This window comes from Sinocyclocheilus grahami, unplaced genomic scaffold (genome assembly GCF_001515645.1).
Source record: "Sinocyclocheilus grahami isolate Dianchi unplaced genomic scaffold, SAMN03320097.WGS_v1.1 scaffold807.1, whole genome shotgun sequence".
Lineage (NCBI taxonomy): Eukaryota > Metazoa > Chordata > Actinopteri > Cypriniformes > Cyprinidae > Sinocyclocheilus > Sinocyclocheilus grahami.
The window spans coordinates 179,677-205,848 of NW_015505986.1; the positions used below are offsets into that span (position 1 = coordinate 179,677).

A 26,172-nucleotide genomic window follows, 5' to 3' on the forward strand; every position below is an offset into this window, starting at 1 on the left:
TATATATATATTTAGTGGTCTCAAAATTTGCGCGTTAACGCAGGTGATTCATTTTTTCAGTTTAACACGGTAAAATATTTAACGCAATTAACGAAGGGGCGGGGCAAGGGTTGGCCACCCCACTCACAACTGCTGCTTCTGTCACTTTTTCTCTTGACAAGAAGTGCATTTATTCAGTCGCAGAATGACTGAGAACGGGAGACGTTTCAGACGCGCACTCCACTTCACTTCAGCGCCAGGCGCGAGTCAAGCGAGTGCGGAAACGGTACTGTGCTCCCAACGCATGCTCTTCAATTGCACGCACAAAGGCGCCGGCGCTCGCTGTAGCCTGTATCCTTTCATATAAAAGCGCGAAATAAACTACCTGCATGCAATGTCGTGGTCAGTTAAGTCATGAAATTACCAAAAATGCGATTAAAGCTGCCTTAAAACTGTGCATGCATGTAATATATTTTATACGAGTCACATTTACGAACATGTCTCTGAAATAATATTCAAAACTATCCTGGAGCAGCCCAGCACTGTCTCACTCATCTAACATACCCGATTTAACTCGTCAGCTCATTAATATAGATTTTAAGACCTGAAGTGGGTCATAAAAGGTAAAAAGAGTTGAGAGAAAATATGACGCGTGTCAGATCCGCATCATGTTCAGCAGAGGCAGCTCTTAAAGGTGGGGTAAGCGATTTCTGGTAGCCAATGTTGACATTTGAAATCCCCAAAACAAACACACTCCTACCTCAAAAGGGTCTCACCCCTATTTTGATAGCTCCGCCCCACACATATGTACGCAACCCAGGCAACGATTAGTTCTGTGAAACAAAACAAAACCAATGTTACACCGTGTCTACATTGGACGCGAGTGGCGCGACAAAATACGATGGAACTCATTATAATCAGTGATGCTGTCTACACCATAGATATATATACATATTTATGGTCTACACTGGATGCGGCACGACACGACACGACAAATCCCCGACAGAAAGCTGCTGCTGCGTCCTATTCATGATGTATTGACACAAATTTCAAATGATTTGCAACAGTCGTTTTGTCGCGTCCAGTGTACTAGACAGACTTTAGCTGTTGCGGCGCAGACACGGTGTTACTCACCTATCGAGAAGAAACAAAGCAACCTCAGCGTCCGATCCCAGGCCTTCCACTCTTTGAGTTCTCTCCAGCGCTGGAAAGCTGATCCGATATTTACACGGGTCCTACTTCTTGCCTTATTGCCTTAAGCCTTCTTTTGTTCCCGCAGACATTTTCCTCTTTTGTTTTTTATCTCCATCTCCATCTTTCTGTCGCTCAGCTTGGCTAATGTCCGTCCTGTGCACTGAACCCGCTTACCCCACTTTTAAAGAAATAACAGCTATCAATTATACTGTAATGTTGAATGACTATAGTCAATGGTTAAATATTGGAGAATAATGGAGAAATCAGTATTGGTATCATTGATTCTGGCCTTCAATCATAAAAAAGATGCCATTAAACAAATATTAAAAATATACTGTCTTTATGCTGTTTGTATATTATTGTATGGCATATTCTGAAGTATTTAAGTCTCAAAAAGTTAAGTAAAATACATATTACTACATGATTATGAATTATACAAAATGCTGAGGTTTAATTTCCAGCAAAAATACTACATGGACACTTTTTCAAAGTAAACCAGGACCAATTTTCAAAATGATATTTTGACTCCCTCTATACTGAAATAATTATTTTCAAGAGCAGGTTCAAACACTTATGAAATGAATAACAGCATTTGTTCTCCCATTTGAAATCAGCCCCTGATGGTTCATTTTAATTGGCAGTTGGTAACAGCGCTTTCCAAGATATCTGTCTTTCACTCCGCTCAATTATGCTGCAGTCTCAAACACGCCAAGATGTCATCCTGTCATGGTAGATTTCATTAATATAATCCACGAATGACATATTCCCTATCATTTTTTAATAATTATTGCAAAGTTACCAGTTACAGTGTCTCTTAACATATTGAAAGACACATTTGTACACATTTGTACATGTGCGCACCCACTCGCCTTGCCCCTTACATCTGCCTCTCCTACTGTATGCAATTTAGAATTGATTCAGAAACTGTGTTGCTTAGTTACGAGGCATTATTGCTCTTCTAAAATTGGGGGGTGGGAAGGGAACTCGCTCTCTCTGGCATGTTTCATGCAGCCACATGCTCTGTAGAAGCTCATACGGTTCTTTCTTTCTTTCTTGCTGTTTAGTGCTGAAGTCAGTGTAGTCCTTAAATAGGCACGCAATGAATGCATCCAGAGAACTCTAACCCAGGATTCCCAGTCCTCAAGCGCGGCTCTGTTTTGAAGCTGGTTTTTTTCCAGTCTTCATTAAAATAAAATGAGTTAAAAATTGCTGTTTGATCTTTCTTCAGTTACCATCTATAATGCAGTTTTCTTCATAAAGAAGTCATGAATCTTCAGTTCTGTCATATCAGCATGTAAATTACCATTATAAGCAGTGGCTTTATGGATTTCTATACTTCCTCATTAGGAAATACCCAATGCCTTTAAACTGCACCACCTAGGACTTTTGATTTGCAGGTATCTGTGTCCGTAGAACATATAAATCGTTTTATGGCAACTCTTGAACACAGTAACCTGATAAAAGATGGATGATAGGGGATGTAACAAATACCGACGCGTCTCTCTCAGCGCCTCAGCCTGCCTTTACCTGCTCCTGACTGCTGCCTCAGCTCCTTCCCGAGAAAGAACGCACTCACGAGCGAGAGAGAGAGAGAGAGAAAGAGAGAGAGAGGACTAATGAGGGAGAGAGAGAGGGTGTGTGAGAGGAAAAATATGCTGAATCCTGGTTGGCTAGAGAGAGTAGAGGCTGACTCAGTGGATCTGGAAGAGCAGCATGTGACAGATGCAATTCTCATCCCAGTCCTCACCATCAGACCAGGGGCTTGTTCGCCATTGGCCCCGTTCATTGGACCGGCAACGCACGGCGTGCTATAACACCATGCTTTCCTTTGCCAGACCCAGCGGAGCTCTCTCACTAGAGCGTATCACTCAGCCCAGCCCAGACACACTTCAGCCCAGCGCAGAGAGCCGAGACTGAGAAAGAGGAAAGAGCAGCTCTGCCTTACTCTCTTTGCCGTTGCATGGAAGAGGAGAGAGCGGGATAACGCATTGCTGGAGGCTACTATAAGAAGCAGAGGCACGTCAGAAAAAGCCCACAAAGTGACTGTAACAGACCGAGCGATGAGAAAGGACTGATGTTTGAGGATCCGAGAGGATGAGGGAACACGCTCTCTCCGTTCCTGACTGAGGGAAAGTGAGCTTGTGCCTTTCATCTGAAACAGAGAAACAAAAGAAAAGGCTTGTTAGGTGGACTTGTTTTGCTCTCTCTTGGCTGGACTCTGTGCATGGAAGCTTCGGGTTCCCCATGGCGTGTTACTACATTGTCATCAGCTCCACACACCTCAGCAATGGACACTTTCGAAACATCAAGGGAGTTTTCCGAGGTCCCCTCTGCAAGAACGGCAACAAAAACTGGGTAACTACCCCGTCTCCCTTACCAATGTGTGTTTGGTCATGTGCTTAGCAAGTGTTTGCATCTGTAATGTTGCTTCTGGAAACTTTTCAGTACTGTGGTAACACTTTACATGTCCTACAGATGAGTATAAATAATGAATACTGTGATTACTATAGTAAAACCAATCTGTATATACACACTGCGAAAAGTGTTAACCTGCAATTGTCTATCTGATTAGAATGAGATTTAAATAAAAATTTATTTAGGTTGATTCAGTGATGTTAAATAATATTTTTGAATTGAATAAGTTAAATAATTATTTTAGACGTGACCATTTTTTCAGTTCAGACAGACCAAATTGTAATTGTAAAGACTGTAAGGATTCCCCAGTAAACGCAGTGTAACAGGAACACTAATGTGAAGCTGGCCAAGCAGTAATCCTTCTGGAAAAGTGTTGCAAAATGACTTCATGTTCAGTACTTCCTGTTTATGAGGAAAGTTGCAGATGGAGAAAGTGAGTTTGGCTCTAGTCTGTGACTATAACTAAATTCCTAACAGATGGATAGGGATCAAATTAATCTCTACTCACAGTCATGGCCTGGGATTTAGTCTAACCGTACTTTTCTGGTCCTGCCCTCGAAATAATCCTCCTGTGTTTGCTCCCACCAAACTGCCTCTATTTCCACACAAACTCTGCTGTAAACTTGGCATATCTAGGGCAGCGCAAAGGGGAATTTAAAAACAAAATCAGCGTTAGTAAAATATTATTTTTCATAATTACTCTAAGAGCAGTTTGAAGATTGTTTTTCAATTCGTTGGCGAGTTAAGCAGGATTATAAATACAAAGTAATGAGATGAATGATGCAGCCGTACAGTGTAATTTAATTAAAGCACTCGGCTCCTGAAAGGAAGCATCTTTCAAAGCTTTTAAATGTGGAAGTGAAATTTCATACTCTCTTTCACTGCTCTCTTCCCAAGCCTGCCTGTGCCATCTCTGTCAGTTAGGGGAACAGAGATTTCTTGACAGCAGCCTCCTCCTTTCAAAAGAATCAAAAATGATTAGAGATGAAATATTGAAGCTCTTGGCTTGGGATCAAGCGCCAATGCTGCTGATCTGCCTCCCACCTCCAGCTGAAAGGCTTATACTGAGGGAACGTTTGGATGGCGTAACTGTGAATGCAGCAACAGATTGTTTCTCGAGCACGGACGAAAAGTAGAATGAGGTTTCGGTGGCTGTTGTCAGTTCGATCTCAATGCAATTATCAGATCCGACACATCTCCCACTCTGTTGCGGGGAGATTCTGGTGTCAGTGAATGTAAAATTACGGTGGAGCATTGTGTGCATCACTGCTGCCGCTCTGTAACAGTAAATTTCGTTCATTACTCCCGCCACTGCATAGAGCAGCTGTAAATCTCATATACTCTTGCACACACACTCTCAGATGTATGGATATGAAAGGCAGACCAAGAAAGCTGTGCTTATCCCAGCGCTGGTGCAGTGCCATCTGGCTCCTTTTCCTGGTGCAGTGATATTTTAGTCCAGAAGAAAAGCTTTGTGCTGTAGAACATTTGTTCAGCATGGCTCAGACGCAGAGGAAAGGAGAGGAGAAAGGATAATAATGATATAACTGAGAGTGTGAGTGCTCCCATAGTCACTCTTATAATATGATGGACTTTTCTGCTATGAAATACAGAACCACTCAGTAAAGTCCATCTTTGTAATTAGAAGAAATTGCTCTCCCAGCTTTCTCTGTACATCGAATGGCTTGGTTCAAGCGAAAGAGTCAACCTATTGATAATGTTGAGAGGAAAATGAAAACAAGACAAGTTGTGCATATCTCGCGTATTGAATGGCCTATAACAGTGACTTTGACGCTGAGCATATTTTACTTGCGACATTTGTGGAGAAAAGATTGGAATAATGCATGAAACAGAATATTTAACACTGTTTAGAAATTGAAATTACAAAATTAAAACAATCACAAAATTAAATGACACTCACTTTTGTCATATATGGTATTATTATTATTATTATTATTAACAACAGTATATATTATGTTTCTTTTGGCATCAAGTAGATTATTGTTTTGCCATTTGTTATATTAGAGTAGCAAATAAATAACATTGTATAATGTTTGTAATTTCTTAAATCATTTTTATTAAGTTTTCATTAAAAAATAATATGTAAATATTTATTATTTTATTATGTATATTTTAAGTGTTATAAATACTCTTACAATATGAAGCCTATACAATTGAATAAATAGATAACTTGATTGTTTATCTTAAACTCCAACAATACCAGCATTGTTTTGTTTTGTTTTGCTTTGCTTTGCTTGGTTTGTTGCTTTGCTTTTTGTTTTGTTTTGTATTTTGCATTTTTTATAAATTTTTTGCTTTGCTTTGCCTTGCTCTGCTTTGTTTGTTTCATTTTTTTCTTTGTTGATGTTTTTTGTTTTGTTCTGTTTAGTCCAGGTGTGATAAGGCAGTAAAACCATCATCCTTTGTATTAAACTGAATGAGTACCTGATTGGAGCGGTGCCATGTCAGTGGACTCAAAAAGTCATACACAGGGTGAACACCAGCGCCTGAGTGGAATTTTGCTCCTTGCTTTAGTTTTCATGAATATGCATATCAACGGGGTTATTTCAACGCTGGTATCGATTTCCTCACAGTCGCTGCTAAGTCAGCCCATCTCCCCGCTGAGCTGTGATGTGAGCATCCATTTCCACTCAGTGATGCCCCTTTCAGACACCACTGTGCTCTGGGAAAGGATCCTTATGCTGAATATCTATACAGTATGTATGGCCACAGTGCCTCTTTTGGCAGATTCATGGCAGCGTGAACAGGTGTTATAATCAGCTCTTGTGGGGTTCTTGGCGATTGTGTAGATTGGATGTTGCTAACGTGATATGCATAGAATTAAATTGCCATTGTCGCTCTGATATTCCTATTTGTCTTGTGTATCATGCTCTTTCTTCATGCCACCATCCAAAGCACAGAAGTCTGTGAAGCCCTAATCACCATCACCTGTGTGCAAACGAGGCAGCAGCAGACTAGCTTAATCGCAGAGAGCGAGAGAGAAAGAGGCTAAAACAGTGGGAGGAGAGGGATTGAAAAAGGGCAAAATGTTATTATGTTCCTCTTACCCTTTGTCTTTCCCTGCTGGGAAAGCCGGCCCGACAATTTGCGTTGTGGGAACACAATGCGTATGTGTGTGCAGAGCTCTCCGAGTTGCTTCCTAATTGAGAATTACAGCAGAAATCCAGCTCTAGCAGTGACCAGGCCCCCATGCAAAAGCTCTGCTGCGGGATAATTAATGTAGTGGCTCAGACGATTAGCCTCTGCAACCTTTCGCCGCGTTTTACCGCATGGCCCCATCCAGGTGTGAGGGAGAAACGAGCGTTTAGATATCACACCGTGCAGCATGTTTTATTTACAGACGGGGAGAACCCAAGGCTTGTCATCACTGCTGAATGCAGACAGATGTAGTTAACTTTACACACGCCCGAGACAAATGTGTGCCACGCTCACACTCCGCTGATTAAAATTCACTCCATTCATGGCCTTCTGTTACTCATAAACGCCAGGTTCATTTAAATACCCTGAACGTGGCGTTTTGCCTGCTAGTGCTGCATCAATTTCATTTCACAGTGCTGTTAACTTTATAACAATGGAATCATTCTCTCTGAACCCCGCAGACACGGTGTTTGTTTCTTTGTGAGTGTGTATGTGTGTGTGTTTTGAAGGTATTCACTGTGACAAATCAAATCTCTTGCCCTGGTTGTGTTGTTCTCCTCCTCTCTGCACAAAAGAGGCACGGTGCAGATTCCAGGGGCCCTTATAAAAGTGCTAATCCCATGTTTTCTACTGACGGTGAACCCATTTTCACACTGATTCACAGAAAATACCCCATTGAATAAACTGTGTACTTAGAAGGCACAAAGGCACAGTGGGGTTTCACTGTAGGCTTTCTGCTGAGGTATAATAGCACAATTACACAGTAATACGGCTGTATTCAGCTCACCTGATGTTCGGAGATGAAATGTTCACGGCGATCCTATGCTGTCAACCCATTGTTGTTGTCTTACCCTCATAAATATTTAAGTCGCCGGCCACAAGGATCTATAATTTACCTGCTGTTTCAATACAGAATAAGCACCTAACGCAGTGAGACCAATCTCTTGCTCCGAAGCGCTCGCCTCTATATAATCGCTTGAACTTTGCCAGGCATTTTTGTACGCGTCAGGAGGGTTTTGCACTCGTAAGCAGTGGAGTAAAAATACCCTGCCAGCCCTGAGCTTTGGCCTTGTACAGCTGAAGGGCAGCATATAGAGAGGCTTCCTTACAACGTTCCTTACAGCGTTCCTGCCTCTTAAGGGACGGATACTGCCATACCATTGCCTGTGACATATCCACTCTGACCCTGAAAGCATATGACTCCTAAAGGAATAGTTCACCTAGAAGTGTTCATTATTTACTGTACTCACCTGTATGTTGATCCAAACTATACAGTATGCCTGTTATTTTTCAGTGGATCACAAAAGAAGAATTTTTGAAGAATATTTATGTAGCTGTTTTCCATATAAAGACATGTTATAGTGAGCACTAGCTTTAAAATGTAGAATAAACATTTTGACGTTTTAACTTTTTAACTTTAATGCATTTGGCAGATACGTTTATACTTTTACATGTATTATACATACACTGCCATACACAAAATTGCACTTTCTAAATCCTATTTGGTCACTTTATTTTAAGGTAATTCTCGCTGTTAACTACAACTTTAGCCTCAATAAACTCCTAATTTGCTGCTTACTGATGGTTAGTAAGGTAGTTGTTAAGTTTAGGTATTGGGTATGATTAGGGATGTAAAATATGGTCATGCAGAATATGTGCTTTATAAGTACTAATAAACTGCCAATATGTTAATAGTAGGCATGCTAATAAGCAACTTATTAATAGTGAGAATTGGTCCCTAGACTAACGTGTTACCCACTTTTTTTAATGCATAATACTTTTAATTTCAGCAAAAATGCAAGAAAGAGATCAAAAGTGACAGTAAAGATATAATGATTTGGACAAAAGATCTGGATTTAAAAGGGGGGGGGGGGCATTGCGGTTTCCACAAACTATTAATTAGGATCACTGTCATCATATTAGAATGATTTCTGAAGGATCGTGTGACACTAGAAGACTGTTCTTCTGAAAACTCAGCTTTGCCATTTCAGGAATAAATTACATTTTAAAATATAATATAATAGAAAATAGTTATTTTAAATTGTAATAATATTTCACAAAATTGCTGTTTTTACTGTATTTTGAGCAAATAAATGTAGTCTTAGTGAGCATACTGTAAGAGACTTCTTTTAAAAATAAAACAAAAAGATTATAGATCAGATTTTTGAATGGTAGTGTACATTTGATCAATTCACGCATTCCCAGGGAATTAAACCTTGGGTTGTTTAATTAATGCTGTCTGAGTTGCAAAATAAAAGACCATAAAAGTCTTCTTACATAGAGTCTAGTCTTCTGCTACATAATAGCTTTGTATAAGCAGTACTCTAAAATGTAAGTCTGTATTCATTGATTCATTTATCATTGCAGCATCTCTGGTTTCATTTAATTATATTTTGTCATGAAATCCAATGCTGTTTTTTGTTAAAGAAACGAAATAAATGATTTTTTTTTAAATTATGCCAGAAGACTTTGAATATAAGCTAATAAACTTTTTAAAAATTCTCCTTTTGCATTCAACAACAACAGCAACAGCAACAACAAAATAATAATAATGATAAAAAAAATAGCACACAGGTTTGAAAAGTAAATTATGACCATTTTCATGTTTATGTGAACTGTCCCTTTAACACTCTATATGCTTGTGTGTTTATGCTATGCAATATAAATGAAATATGCAGCACAATGAATGCAGTAGGTATGGGAAGGTACAGGTGCAGCGCTGGAAAGAAAGCCCTGTGTTTGTGCCAGTAATTGAACGAGTCCCCATCGTTGCTCATAGCCACTCACCGCAATATGAGTGCTGAGAGCCTTTTAATGTTCCCCATTCCTTTGAGTGATATTACAATGCAGAGCATCCCAGCTACCTCATCTCACTTGATTTGATGCTTGATAGAAGTGAAGCGCTTTTCCTCCTTTTCAAAGAAAAAAAAATCCACTGTAGACCAAGCAAGCTTGTAAACACTGAGTAACACAGCAGCAGACCCTCAGTTCATTGAGCTTCACTGCTGCCCACCTCCCGCTTTACCGGAGCCGATCGCAGGGAGACGACCGCCAATGGGCCATGTTTGCGATTCAGGACAGATGGAGATGCAGGAAAAGAAGTGCAGAGAGGAGCTGTGAGGAGTCCTCCAGGTGACCACAGTATTCTGATGAGCTCGGAGTTAAGTGTGTAGGTGTTCACTGAACCTCTTACCTCTCTCCATCTCTCCCTTTATCTGTCTAGTATTCAGATACTGTATACTAGACCTTTTGTCTTTGACTCAAGTCAATTAACTTCTGCTCTGCTCTCATGCTGCTCTTTCATTCTCTCTCTTTTCCTTGCTTCGTCTCACTCTACCTTGTAACACTTTTTTTCTCTTCCTTTCTAAATCCAACCTGATCTCATTACTATTCATTAGTATTCGTACTTAGAGTGTGGTTCTAGCGCACATACAGTACATTTTAAAATGTACTGTATGTGTATTTTGTACTGTTTTTGTTCGTTTTTCCTGTTTTTTCTTTCTCAAACACGATCAGTTTTACCAGGGATGAGCTGCTGAACATTCGGCAGAACACACCACACAATCTTCTACCGGATTTCGTTTATTCGGACGTTTTGCTGAACGTTGTAGTCGGCGGAGCTGCTGCGCTGATCAAGCGCTTCAGGACGCGCAGATGGGGGAAGTGAGCCGGCACGCTCATGAAGCTCAGGAAGCGCGGATTCAGAACGCCATTGCTGAGCATCCATATGGCAAATCTCCGCTCTCTACCCAACAAAACGGACGAACTTCTTCTGCTCTCCTGGACAAATAAGGATTTTTCACTCTGCTGCTCTGTGTTTCACGGAAACCTGGCTGAATGACGCCATTCCGGACAGCGCGTTGAGTCTCCCGGGCTTTCAGCTGTTTAGAGCAGATCGCGACGCAGAATCAATGGGGAAATCATACGGCGGCGGGACATGTTTTTATATCAGCGAAAGGTGGTGTACAGATGTTACAGCGTTAAAGAAGATGTGCTGTTCCGATCTAGAAGCGCTTTTCATGAACTGTAAGCCGTTCTATTCGCTGCGGGAGTTTCACTCGTTCATTCTCGTGAGTATTTACATCCCTCCGCAAGCACACGTGAGCTCAGCTTTACAGAAACTCGCTGATCTGATCACAGAGACAGAACAACAACACCCGGACTCTGTTTTAATCATTCTCGGGGACTTTAATAAAGCAAATCAAGGGCCTGGACAACTTCTTTTCCAGGCCCTTGTCATCTCTAGGCTGGACTACTGCAATGCTCTTCTGGCTGGACTCCCATCAAGCACAATCAAACCTCTACAAATGATTCAGAATGCAGCGGTCACCAGCTATCTGACAGATAGGCAACAGCTCGTGAGAACTGGTAAATTCACATCCAACAACCGCACCACCAGCACTGGCACCCCTCAGGGTTGCATCCTCTCCCCACTGTTCTTCTCCCTCTACACCAACGACTGCACCTCTGAAGACCCCTCTGTCAAGCTCCTGAAGTATGCAGATAACACTACAGTCATCAGTCTCATCAAGGATGGAGACGAGTCTGCTTACAGTCAGGAGGTTAAAGAGCTGGCTGTCTGGTGCAGTCTTAACAACTTGGAGCTGAACACCCTCAAAACTGTGGAGATGATCGTGGACTTCAGGAGGAACCCCCCTGCACTCCCCCCACTCACCATCATGGATAGCACTGTAACGACAGTGGAGTCATTCAGGTTCCTGGGCACCACCATCTCTCAGGACCTGAAGTGGGACACTCACATTAACTCCACTGTTGAAAAGGCCAAGCAGAGGTTGTACTTCCTTCGCCAGCTGAGGGAATTCAACCTGCCACAGGAGCTGCTGAAACAGTTCTACTCAGCCGTCACCGAGTCTGTTCTGTGCACTTCAATAACTGTCTGGTTTGGTTCAGCTACAAAATCAGACATCAGAAGACTACAGAGAACAGTTCGGACTGCTGAAAGGATTATTGGTGCCCCCCTGCCTACCCTCCAAGAACTGTATACATCCAGAGTGAGGAAAAGGGCTCAGAAAATCACTCTGGATCCATCACATCCAAGCCATCTACTTTTTGAACTTTTGCCATCTGGTCGGCGTTACAGAGCACCGAATACCAGGACAGCCAGGCACAAGAACAGTTTCTTTCCCCAGGCAATCTATCTCATGAACAGTTAATGTTCTCCCATTGTGCAATTAAAGTACATTATGTGCAATAACCTTATAATTATTTATCACCCTAAACCCTAGTACATCCCTACAACTTATTTTATTTTATTCTATTCCTATTCGATCTATACCACACCTGTACATACAATTTATTCTTTTTTTTTGTGGTTTATATTTATGCATGTGTATTTAATTCACATCTCATTTTTATTATCTGTGTGTTGTTGCTGTCTCCGTATACTGGAAGCTTGTGACACTATAACAAATTCCTTGTATGTGCAAACATACTTGGCAATAAAGCTCTTTCTGATTCTCTTCTGATTCTTTTTGTACATTTGGAGAGACACTAAAACGTATGATATTCATTTACTAACAGCTTCCAATAATTCATGGTAATTATAAGTTAATTGTGTTGTATTTTATAAATATAAATGACTCAATGAAATGCTAAAATATTTTGTCTCTGTCACCAAATGGGATATTTAATGTTTAATTCTGGGTGATTTCTTAAGAGAAGTCTGAACGATTGTGCCTGTACTTGCACACAAATCAGATGTGTGACATGATGTTAAGATGTTAATGTTATACTGTAACATTATACTGTTCCAAATGTACTTCATACTTTGAGCTTTGAGTTTGAACTGAGCTTTGATGATAATTAAATTCAGCAATGCAAAGTGCAAATTACTTTTAGTCCCATCAGAATTAATTTGATAAATAAATGCCATTTTTAAAGGTCATTATCATATGTTTCTTGCACTGAAGAGTAAGAGTCCCAGCTTAATACTGAGTATGTTCACCTGTCGTCCTCTCGAAAGCTGAGGTCATAATTATTTTAGAATTGTGTGAAAGGGTGTACAGTTTAAATGAATCAGTATCTATCCAAGTATACACAACCTTTTTGAAATGTCGGTAAGATTGGTAAAGGCTACATTTATTTAATTAAAAATACAGTAAAAATAAATAAATAACATATATATATATACACACATATATAAAAACACACACATACCGTATATATTTGTGATGCAAAGCTGAATTTTCAGCATCATTATTCTTCAGTGTCACGATTCTTCAGAAATCATTCTAATATGCCGATTTTGATGCTCAAGAAACATTTCTAATTCTTATCAATGTGGAAAACATTTGGGCTGCATAACATTTTTGTGGAAACTATTATACTTTTGTGATTCCTTAATGAATAGAAAGTTCAAAACAGCATAATTAATTTGAAAATTAAACCTTTTGTAACAATGCAAATGTTTTTACTGGAAAATTGCTCAGATTGACATTACAGGTAGTGTATGTGTAAACAGGGATCACCCTGCTAGATAAATCACACTCAAGCTCATGAAAAAAAAGACAATTAGAGAGAAAGTGTACAAGGGGTGTGATGTTTCGGAGCAGGTATATCTGAAACTGAAGACACCACAATATTAAATATGCACGTAGCAAAGTGTCTGCAGCAGATAATGCCACAGATGATCCAAACAATCTCAAAACTCAATGATTCAGCGACATGAGCTGCTCAAACTGTGGTAAAATCCAGCGACTAGATGTTATCCAGTACAGACCATCTGAGATTGACAGAAAATCTGAGCGGGTCCAGTCTGTGCTGCTGAATCATAAATGTCCAAGCGATGCCAGAGTGATAATTTACTGTAAAATATAGCAGGGACACATTTATAGCACATTCATTGTCAGCAAGTAGCGTGGTGTGCTGTTGTTGTAAATTTGAGTGAATAAAACATCACCTTAAACTTACAGTAGACTGCATTTTTTTCAAGTATGGTGCAGTTTTAGATGCATGAAAAAAGAGTGCTATATTAGTATACTTATATAGGACCAAAAAAAAGAAAACTAATTATTATAAAATTATTATGAAACTTACAAAAAAAACAGACAATTAAAAATATAATATTATTATATTTAAAAAATTTAAATAATGATAATAAAACTATAATAATGCTGATCCTCCTGCCTAGAAAATATGCAGGTATTTCTAAGAGTGGCTTTCCTGTCTTACAACATTATTTTTTCTTCCTCTACTCCAGAGAGCGTGGCTTAAAGTCTCTATTTGTGGTTGTTAATTATTCAAGTGTCGTCACCTTCGTCTCTGGGCAAAATGGAGTCAGGCTGGGGTGGTAGGGGCTGTGCTGTCTCCTGCCAGCCGCCTCTTAATCTGCAATCATTTAGATCCAGGAGGTGGAGTCAGGGTCAGACACTGCCACTTGAGCTTCATATCAGACCGATTTATGTTTAAGTGTACAAAATAACTGTAGGAAATAGATCCATCAGAACTACCTAATCACCATAAACATTCACTACAAAACGCTGATTATATTTTGCTGGCTACAATTTCGAAACATTTTCCTGTTTGATATAGCCGCTGAATATTGAACTGCAATGTGTGTTTGCAATGTGAACTTGGTTGTGTATTTGCGTCTGTGCCTTGTTTTCTCATTTCTCTTGTGTGTATTTGTGCATGTCAATGTGTTTGTGTTCCAAACACATTTAAAATCTCTGGCCATGGTTTGCTGGGAGACTGCGCTCTGCATGTGAGCAGTTTCTAATGATCAGAATGTCAGCTAATTGACGGTGATCTACTGTGTGCTTAAAGATCATGAGACAACAGAGAAAAAAACTTGCGCTACCTGTCATTTTAGCCTTGGCCTGTACAATTTGGGCAGTGTTATTTTGAATGTTGGTAAACTGTAACTGTTCAAAAAGGAGGAAATTACTAGATGATATAGCATAATTAGTTTTTAAATGGGTCTAAATCTATCTCTTTTTTTTCTATATAAAAATATATACAATGTCTAGTATTTAAATTCTAATAAAAAATGTAGGTTACTAATCATATAACCACATTTTATAGCTTTGATCTTGTACATGATTATGGATCATGAAGATCAGTTTTCAAAAACAGAGTTAAGGAGGGAACTCGTATACATTGTAGTGCAATTATGCACTGTATACAATGCATTTTAGAGGCCCTAAAATGATGATTATTTTCATTGTATCTGTTTGCTTGAATGAAAGACAGGTTGTGTGAAATTATTATTTTTGTAGAGCCAGATTTCTTACAATAAAGTCTGGGCCACTTTGCAATTTTAGCCAATTATTCTGGCCAAGAACCACCCACTTAGACAGGAAGCAGCTGTCTGACAGACATGTAAAATGTCCACAACTACAATTTGCTTTTTAAGGATGATAAATCTGAAATCAATGATACCACAGTAATCATAAGATTGTGTTCAGTTTATACAGTTATACATTTATATCACATTCAAATAATCCACACTGCTGTTTTTACCAACGTGATCTCATGATAATTCGTATGTATTTTACGTAAAATGTGGTTCTATAAAACGTACATTTACTTACGTTTTTACAGGCACTAAAATGTACAATACTGACGTATTTTCAGCATCTAAACGTACGAAACTGACGTATTTTCAGCATTTTAACGTACAAAACTGACGTATTGACGACACCTAAAAAGACTATTGTGTTGTAACCCAAACAGAACAAATTTCTGTCTAGATCATCATCATTATTATTATTATCATTTATTGGAAAATGTATTAGTGCTTTTGTTGAACACTTTTTCTCTTTTTGCACTCCTTACACTACCTTTCAAAAGTTTGGGGTTGGTAAAAATTTTTTTTGGAGATGTTGTTGAAAGCAGTCTCTGATGCTCATCAAAGCTGCAAAATACAGTAAAACAATACAGCAGTAATACAATGAAATAATGTAATAATGTAAAATAACACTTTTCTATTTTAATATGTTTTAAAATGTAATGTATTCTTGTGATGGCAAAGCTGAATTTTCAACATTAATTCCTTCAGAAATAATTATAGTATGCTAAAAAAAATGAACAGAAAGCTTAAAAGAACAGCATTTATTTTAAAAAACAATGTTTTGTAAAAATATACATCTTTACTGACACTTTTGATCAATTTAATGCAAGCTTGTTGAATAAAATAATTAATAAAAGGAATAAAAATATCTTACTGAACCCAAACCTTTGAACGATACCAGTTACCTTATTAAGTAACGATATTTAGTCATGTTTGAAATCCGCTTGTGGTTAGATCATTTTAGATCTCTTCCCCATGATCACGTTTTCTCGTTCTGCAGAAGCTATGATCTGGACTTCAGCCAAGAGAAAACCACCAGCCTTTCATGTGGTAGCCATGGCGATTATTGACATATTGACATAAATCCCTGTTTCAAAGCCTTAATAAACACCTAAGCAGATAACAAAGCGATCCTTGTTGAGGTTCGGTTCGGTTCAAAAAACAGGTTGACTTGTGTCTGTAGGATACAAACTTCATCGTTGCCTGTCAGTCGTTTAAAGCCTGTGGTGTTTCACGTCATACACTGCACGTGCACATGATCACAGCAATTTCACAGCATTCTGCCCCTGCGCTCTGGTGCGAGACCGCTTGTCTTGCGGTGTGCATGCTGGTGAGATGAAAGTTTAACAAACAAATGTACACACAGCACCAAATAAGAGAGCGCTGTGACAAGGTTTCAACCATAAACTCCAAAGCATTTGAAATCTGGTTGAAAAGAATAGCTGTTATTGTGTACAGGCCCTTTTTTATCATATCACACAGGCTGAGAGACGTCTGAAAGATCAAGTTTTAAAATGTGCATATTTCACACTGCAGAGGCACACGTTGCATCAGGCACAGTTGAAAGGTCTCTCTGATTTGGGACACTGAAATACTGCAGAATCTCTTTCAGCCTCTGAGTCTGACCAAAGGACGGGGGGGGGGGGGGGGATATCCCTCTCTCCCTCCTAATGGCGTTCTAGGACAGTCCCCAAAGCAACCTCTGAATGACCCCTGTAATCTCTCCTTTCTAATGACATCTCCAATCTCACTCTTTCAAACTTTTTTCTCAAGCATTTTTATTGTAGAAAATGGTGTCAACACCAGCCCAATAATCAATATTGCGCTGACTCTATTCCGATACCCGAGCGGGGCTTTAAATCTAAATCGGAGAGTCGAGAAATAAGATTGAGGAGCTGTATTTGTGAGTGAGATGTTCATCGTGCCAGAAGAGACTGATGACAACAACAAAACCTCACATATTCCAGCTCTGACCATTAATTCAGCATCTTGTGTTGACATATGTTATTCACCTTATGCAAATAGTGCAAACAGATGCCTTAAAGTGTCCGTTTGACATATTAGCGCGAGAGGCTTCTTTATTTTACATAACACCCTCAATTAGTTCCTTCTTTAGCTTTACACAAAGGGTTCTGAAGATCACATAGAGCTTCAAATATCTCTAAACCTCCCAGTGATTTGTAAGCTAGTACCTCCGTACCTTCATTAGAATTCTCCCATAGAAAAGGCATTGATTTTTTTGGTCTGGCAGCCGAGCAGATCCTCAGAATTTATCTTCCTCTGGCCTCTTATTTAATCTCTGCTTGAAACAACAGCAGCGGTAATGGCAGTGGAAGGATCTTGGGGAATGTGCATGGTCAGCGTGAAGAGAGATAGAGTTGGTGCTGGCTGTGTAAATTAAAGCAGCAGAGCTCAAAGAGACAGCTTTATGGAGCAGGTTCTGTGTGTGCGTGTACCTGTGTTTGTGTGTTTCGATTTCTGCGTGCAGGGTTTCTGTGTGTGTGGCGCTGCGGTTGAGGGTTTCAAACACTTATCCTCTTTATTAGAATGTTTCCACCTGTGTGAAAACATTATCTCCCTTATAATTTCCCATTTCCTTTTCTATTCTGGATGAATGGTGAATTTGACCCCATTTCTATACCTACCGCCTCTTTCACCTTAATACATATTCAGAACTGATTTAAAATGCATTTTTAGGTCCTGCAACTCTCAATATCCAGCTCATGAATTGACTGCTTCACCGTAGCGCTGGGTTTGCAAGAGCAGATCACATTGAGTTTGCTTTAATAGGATAGTTCATCATTTACTCAGCCTCATGTTATTTGCTTTATTCTCTGGAACACAAAAGAAGATATTTTAAAGAAATTCACAGCTGTTTTTTGTCAAAGGGGTCCAAAATTTTCAAGCTCCAAAAAAGACAAAGGTAGCATGAAAGTGATCCATTCAACTTCAAGTCGTCTGACGTATACTGCCAGGAAAACTTGGTATAGTTGTATTTACTTTGTATACTACCAGGAAAAATGTGCAAAAAGTATACCTTTAGGCGTAAAAGTGATTGTCACTGGGGTAACTTTAAAGGGACAACTTTGTACCTCATCTACCTCTTCAACCGTGCATATTAGTACCTTAGAGTAAAAATATGAAATTTCAAGGTACTACTATGAGCCTTTTAGGGATAAATAAGATAGTTGGGGTATTGGTAAATAAAGCTTCACTTTAAGGTTGAGAATGTATGATAAACAGATTGAATTTAGGTCTTTATTTAATCTCAAATCAAATCAAAACATTGATCAGCACGTGAATACACAGACTACATTAAATATGGCATTGATCAATGTTTTGATTTGATTTGAGGGGATTACATTTCTGTTCATGACACAAATTGAGGATGCTGCTTCAGAAGGCTTTTAATATATCAGTCCAGTCATATGGATTAAATTCACTCTACCTTTATATCCTTTTTGGAGCTGCAAACTTGAGTTTTACTGTATGGACAAAAACAGTTGTTCAGAATATCTCCTGTTATAGTTTCACTGAAGAAAGTAAGTCGATGTGAGCGTGAGCAAATGATGACAGAATTTACATATTTGGGTGAACTTTCCCTTTAATAATATTCAAAACTGATTTAAAATGCACTCTTGATTCCAGCAACTCTCAGTATCCCGCTCATAAATTGAGTGCTTTACCGCAGTGCTGGGTTTGAAAGTTCAGACCACCTTGAGATGTGTTGGGATACATTCACTACATTGTTTGAGTATCCTTGCTGCAGTGTTTATCTGTGTAGTGGCTCTGCTCAAAAGACTAAAATTACAGAAGGGGAGGGAGTGGGCTAGGACCCAGGGGAAGGGTCGGGTTCAGCTCAGGGCCTGGGCAGGTGCCAGGAGTTGGCTCATGTTCTCGCAGAATCAGCAGAGAGATCAGACTCGCAGAAGGTAGAAGCAATTCTGTGACCCCAAAGACTTTCCTCACAGTTCTCCTACAATTCCAAACCCGCTTAATTAAAACGATCCTGTTGGGATGCAGGAGAACGTACGTTCCCAGCAGTATGATGGCTGTCATTGTCTACATAATGAGTAGCTTTGCAGGGCATCCTTGTGTGTTTTATAAAGTCTTTGCTGGAGGCTGTATCTTTGTTGGACTACCTACACAGCTAGACTCCCTCTCCACCCACTCCCCTCCTCTCATCTGTCAGAGTAGTGCCCACATATCAGGCCACTTTCTTGTTTAATGAAATTCATTAGCCAGAGCATCTTAAAAGCTGGAAGACTAATTAAGCTTCTTTTTGAAATGCATAACAGAGGGAACATGTATTGGGATTCTACATCGCTGCCAGAGGCATGATTCCCTGCTCTGCGCTAGTCAACAATGGACCCCGGAGAGACGAAAGGGTCGTTTTTGCAAACAAAAGGAAACAAAACGTTGTTTTATCTATATTATTAAGCAAACAATTATTGACTTGGAAGCTTTGAAGGGATTTTCACCTCTTCATTGCAGTCCAGAGGCATTGTGTCGGCCATTGTGCTTGCACAATGCTTTTGTAAATATTGGCGCGTTCGCCTGAACACTCTGCTCCCGTGGTCTTGCTTTAAATGGCACAATGACTACAGCTGTCACCGCAAAGCAGGGCGATGTTCGCCCTCACATTGCTTACTATCCAGCCTCGATTGTTTGCCTCAAAATAACCTGAGCACAAGTTGCTGCAGTTTAATGGAGACGTGCAATCTTGCGGTGTGTACAAGCTCTTCGATTGCCCAAATTTATCTCAGGTTCAGGGGCACTTAAGGGCCCTATTTGTGAGGTTCAGATAGCATCTCCTCGCCCCCGTAGAGGTGTATCTGCAGTGTACATTTATAAGCCTGATATCTCCGTGTTTAATAATTAATGTGTGGTCAGTATTTCTCTAGCACTTACAGCCGTCCCATGTAAAAGCTGATTTGATTTGCCTTTCTGGATTGCCCCAATCACAGCCTCAGAGAGCCGATCACGCACTGACTCTGACATATGCGATGTGGAGCTAATGTTAGAACCGTTCTGGCGTCTGTCCAGGTAGCGCTTGGTTATTGTATCGGGCTGAGTGCGCTCGCCGCTAATGCAATTCATCTTTGAAGAGCAGTAGTAATAAACAGAGGCATTGAGGCTATGAACTGACTTAAAACCCACGCAAATAAAAATAGAGCTGGGGTAATAAAGGGGGTTGTTGAACAGGTTGTGGTATTATGAGACTATGTGCTCCTGAATTGAAAAATACCAACTGAAATTTTAGTTTGGATAAGAAAAAAATCAATGATTCACTATAATCCTGAAATGCATAACATATGTGGTGCATCTGATGAACTGTATGTATATATGTATAAATAAATAAATAAATATACATATATATATATAGAGAGAGAGAGAGAGAGAGAGAGTATTAAGCATTACAGGAATGTACAGGGAATAATGTTGATTACCCCAAATTTTTTTTGACTCGTCCCTCATTTTCTTTGAATAAAGCAAAAATCTGGGTTACAATGAGACACTTACAATGGAAGTGAAAGAGCCCAACCTAAATACTACATTACTCACTGTTTCAGTAGTGTAGCCCCACTTAAAATTACTAACCTTTTCTTTGTGAATTTATGTTCCATTTTACAAACTTTCCTTGTTGCCATGACAACATAACTTCTAAAACAACTGTTTTATAACTCACATAATACACAAGATTTAACAGAAGAATTAATGTTAGTGCTCTTTTAAATTATACGCTTCTGCTTTTGAATCCTTTCACTTAGATTTCAAGAGCCTCACTGTAACCTCAATTTTTGCTTTTCTTTTTTTTAAACATGAGGCATGAGTTATCGTTTTATTACTTTAAATAAAATATATTTTCTGCTCTTAAATGTTGCCACAGATGCCATGTAGCTGAGCTGAGCACAACTTGCTTTGAATCAGACATATTCCTTTAGTGCTACTTGTTTACATATGTGCCCCCGTTTTACCATTTTCCATCTGCATCTATGTATATGATTACATATAGGAAATGTGTCATTTCCAGATTTAGTAAGAAATTAAATGGCAAGCTGTCATTCAGCAGATGCTTTTATCCTTAGTGACTTTATAACAGCGACAGTCCTCCTGGAGCAACATGGTACACACACATGCATATATTTATTTATCTTGCTGGGGACTTAATATAAACCTGTCTCTTTTTTTAGACTTTCACTAAGCAATTTAGTATGTTTATTGAGCTGTTTTTCTCATGGGCACTATTGGCTGCCCCCATAATGTTAGTGATTTCAGGTTTTACTATCCTTGTGGGGACATTTGGCCCCAACAGCGTAGGCAAAATCTGACCCCAATCTAAATTATCATTAAAATTTATGTTCATTGAAGAAACAAGAAGAGGAGTTATAATTAATATGCATCTAATTATCAATCCATGTATCCTGTGGATTATATTTATGCCTTATAGGGAGGGAAAATTAGCTGCACTATAGGGTGAAGGTGTTGAATATGGGATCAAATGTCACATAATTGACTTATCTGTCCTTTACCTGTATCAAATCATCTGTTTGCCATCAAATGGCTTCTCTGTCAATCTTTCTCCTGCTTTTTCATGATACGATCACACCCTGTGCACATCAGCAGTTCAGAGACAATTCTCTCACGCTGCTGATCCCAGACAGATATCCACCGGAGCAGTGGCCTCCAACTTAATGTCTTTCTCCTCTCGATGTCATAGGCTAATCAAAGCCCTCATTTCCATCGGATCAGGCCTATTGGATTTGTTTTCACGTCCAGGGGTGTAGCACATGAATCTGACTCAGCCTCCGCCACGTGCACAGCTAATTAATGCAGAACGTGTTTGTACCTGCACAGCGTGATCTATTATTGATCAAAGCGCTTATTACTGTTGATTTTGGGTCTTGTGACATTTGCAACTGCAGTTATTTTTCTCTGCAGAAATTGGTGGCATTTGTGCTCTCATTTAAGAGGGAAAGACACTTGGCTGATGACTGATTAAGAGGGCTACTCAATAACAACCGCTTGATTCTCTGAAGGTAGAGCAGTGAATCCTAAGTGGAGAACAGTGCAAAACCATTATACCAATGGATTTTATGGTGTAGATTACTTTTAAATGAAAATTCTGTCATCATGTACTCACTCTCATGTCGTTCCAAATCTTTATAAAAAACCTGGCCATTCTTTTCTAAATATATTGAAAATGAATTAAGCAACCTGAATATGGCTCCTTAAAATTGCGATGAAATGCAAATAGTGACAAAGTGACTCCTTATTATGACATACATTCGACATTACAGCCAATTAACAACAGGTTCGAAATCGACATCTTGTGACATCAATTGATTTAAAATTATGGGCACAAATGTATCGATCATTATAAGATCGATAAGATGCATCTAATTTCATGCAGACTTTAAAGTCTTCTGAAGCCAAACAATAGCTTTATGTAAGTAATTTAAGTCATTATCGACTGAAATCTGGACAACTATCTGAGCTCTTCTTGTACTTCATGAGAGAGACATAGCCAATAATCATTATTTTGAGTCAGATCTTTTCAGTGAATTGATCAATCCAATTCACAAAACCAGTCGGAATTGTTAATTCACGTATTCAGTGATAACTCACTCACTGAATGTTCCATTCACAGCAATGGATAACCATTGGAGTGGAAGATTATCACAAAATAATGGCTTTAATTTCAGCCTTCATATAGCACTCAGATCATCTGCAGAACCTTAATGCTACTTTTATGGTGTTTTCCCATCTTTTTGTAAAGATACAGCCCCTATTCATTGTTACTTTTAAGAGCAACCAGTACATTATTCACAATTTCTCCACAAAAGAAAACCATATGGGTTTGGAACAACATGAGTGAGTAAATTATGACAGAATTATCATTTTTCATTACCAATTAAATATTTGTATACAAGAGTGTCATATCACACTCTTATTGAGGTTATTTTCAGGCAGACATCCACAGGGAGACAGAAATGCCCTCTCTTGGCGGGCTTCTTGTTTGCTGCCAACCCCTCGATCAGACATGTAGTGAAATAAAATTGCAGAGTGCAATATCTGCAGCTGTTGTTCAGCTAGTGTCAGCTGAAGGTCTGATATGGAAGAGAAATGGGTTCCCCAAGATCCAGCGTGGAGTCTGCAACCTATCAATTCACTCCTTTCATTTCACATCCACTGTCCCGTATCTAAATAATGTGTATTATATACTTCCTCATACGTGAGGGGGAAAAGCAATCCTCCTCCAGTTGATAGATTCTCCTGGGTACAATACCAGCCCCTCTTCTACTGTCTGGTAGTACAGAGCGAAAACGACACAATTTACTGATTAAACTGGACTTGTAGGAGCAAGAAGCCTTTACAGGCACCTTTGGAATTTAAGATCCACTGAATAAGTGTGAATAATTTGCAGACAGCCAGAAGAAGTGACAGGGTTCTGTTCAAAAGACAAATGGCTGTGTAAGAGGAAGGAGGCTACAATGAGTATTGATTTCTTTTGTGATGGGAATTAATTTTGTCACAGCTAGCACCAGATTGGCATATTGTCTCCATGCTGGCTGGCTTTCCATTAAAAATCACCTTGTTTGACCTTTGCTCCATTGTTCATCCTCACTAGTGGTTGGCTTTCTGTCAGGTCTAACATATCCGATGGAGGTCAAGACTGACTTTCTTGCTACATCAAGGCACATCCATTCATTTACTTATTCATTTCTCATTACTTTATAAATGAGGAACGTTGTTCATGATGAAATGTGACCCTCTGTCGGCTCAGCGGAGGGATGACAGATTTCTATAGGCTCAACCACACTGGGTGGTACGGTGCAGCTCCAGAAGGCAGGAGACACCCTCAGCGTGTGGCCCAGTCGTGGTGCTTTATCATCTCATTTCAGCTGCGTCCCAGCATGCCTCATTGTGTGCATGAAGCAGGCAGTGAGCATATGAGCAGCTCAACGTTAAAAAATTAATTGCACTAAAAGAATCTACAAACAGTATATTTGATCCGCCTAAAGTGATCTGACTAATTTTGTGGACTGAATGAATTATCTGACATAAAATTCAGAATTTAATGACAAAATGCAGGGTTTTTTCATGCATTATGTACACAGAAAGATGGAACATTTGCATATTAAGCAATTGTTCAATCTATGTTTCATTCAGAAATTTTGTGAATTACAAAATACAATTTATTCTAAGAAATGTTTTTGTGCATTGCCTTTCATGATTCAGCAAGTCACAAAATTCCTTTTGTCCATGAAATGTGCATTCTGTGAATGAGGTATGTATTTTGTCTAAATTTTTTTGTGATCCAGAGATATACTGTATGCACTGTGTCTCTCAGAGCGAAGCACGGCACTGTGTTCTTTTACACATTAGCAGCTCATTTGTCTGTGCAATAATTCTTATATACATTGCAATATTTCTTTGTTTAATACTTTTATTTAGGAATAATAATAATGGTGACAATAATAATAATAAATACTAATTATTATTTTACATTATTTTATACAATAATATTGATTTAGTCATTTTTTAGTTTACAGTGAAATGTTAAATAATTAATTATTATTTACTATCATACATTTATTATAGTTTAAAAAAATAAAACTTATTCATAAATAATTATTATCATATAATTATTGATACTATTTTCATTATTATTGTCATATTGATACATGTTTACATTTTCATACGTTTTTAATTTTGTTTTATACTTATTTTGTTAATTTAGGAGGAGTAATAATAATAATTTAGTAGTAGTGGGGGTGTTTTAAAGTCATATTGATAATCTTTTTCTTTTTAATTGTGCAGCCCTATAATCAAGCTCTGCAATTTTATACTAAATTGCTTTTTAAATCTCTCTTCTCCCCAAAAGCATGCAGTTCTACTTGTATGAACCAGAATCAGTAAAATAAAATGTTTTTTTTTTTTTTTAGAATGAGCTGATTTTTATTACATTTAAATGCACTCTATGATGCAATCCGAACAGTGCTACTGCAGTACAGAGTGAAACTACCAATTAGTAGAGTGCCATTCCCTTCGCTCTTTTTTCCCCTTCAGATTCTCACTCTCTCTTCAAATGTCGCACATTCTTGTCGAGCAAGCTGTGGAGAGTTCACAGCACAGTGAATTAGAGTGCCTCTATCTCACAGAAAGGGCTTTGGGGAACATCCCACGCCATCGTCACACACTAGCAGTCCTGGACAGATTAGATACGGTAACCCTACCAAAACTCACTTTTATCCAATTATCTCTGTTGTTTTGCTGCTATCTGGGCCAACAACAGTCACTCTCTCCTCTCCCTTTCAATCAGCTATCTCTTTATCTGCGGCTCAGATTCTGTTACACCCATACATTACTGGATCTTTATAGTGCATCTCCATATAGAGGCAGAGCAGAGCGACTATGACCATATTAAAAATGCCAGAGCTGAAGTATTCACTCTGATCCTCTCTGCCACATCACAAGACAGAAATACACTCCCTCTCTCTGCTATGGCAACCTTGCATTCAGAGCTCTTTTGATTGCTATCCTTTATAGAATGACGGCGCTTGTAATGCGGTCCCTGCTGACTTGCAACGGAGCAGAGTAGGTTAGTTACAAAGGCATTAGTATATTTTTAGTTCTCAGTCCTCCAGCATTTAATCTTTTCTCACTCTTGTGAATGTGCTTCATGCTGTTTGAGGCTTATAATGGAGTGTTTTCCTTTTTTTTGCTGCATAGGAATATCTGTTGCATGAACGTGTGGGTTGCTTCGCAGGACCGTTTGCATATGTGTGTGCGCATCTCTGTGTTTTGGGTGTGGCTAGTCATTGTGTATGCTTCCACATCTCGTCCTCCAGAGGGTCTGTTACAGAGACCCTTAATTGGGGGGGGGGGTGTAGATGGGAGAGAATATGGTTCCAGATGAGCAGAGTTGGAGTGCAGAGGGATTGAGAGAGAGGAATGCAGACGCTCAGGGATGGAGACAAGAAGTCATTATCAGTCAGCGTGGAAACAAGCTAAGAGGAACAACTAAATCACGCTAACCCACCCGCACAATCTAAGGATAATCTTATAAGAATATTACACAAGTAAACAGACAAATGAGTAAACAATTT

At 39.1% G+C, this 26,172-nt stretch overlaps 1 protein-coding gene across 1 annotated transcript in view; it reads left to right on the forward strand.

The window, feature by feature from the left end:
• The first annotated feature begins 2,863 nt into the window (after positions 1-2,863).
• Positions 2,864-26,172, forward strand: part of znf804a (zinc finger protein 804A) — a 53,884-nt gene continuing 30,575 nt past the window's right edge. The window contains exon 1 of the mRNA XM_016246671.1: positions 2,864-3,528. Coding sequence (XP_016102157.1) covers positions 3,418-3,528 — 111 coding nt within the window. The 5' untranslated portion in view covers positions 2,864-3,417. The remainder of the gene's footprint in view (positions 3,529-26,172) is intronic.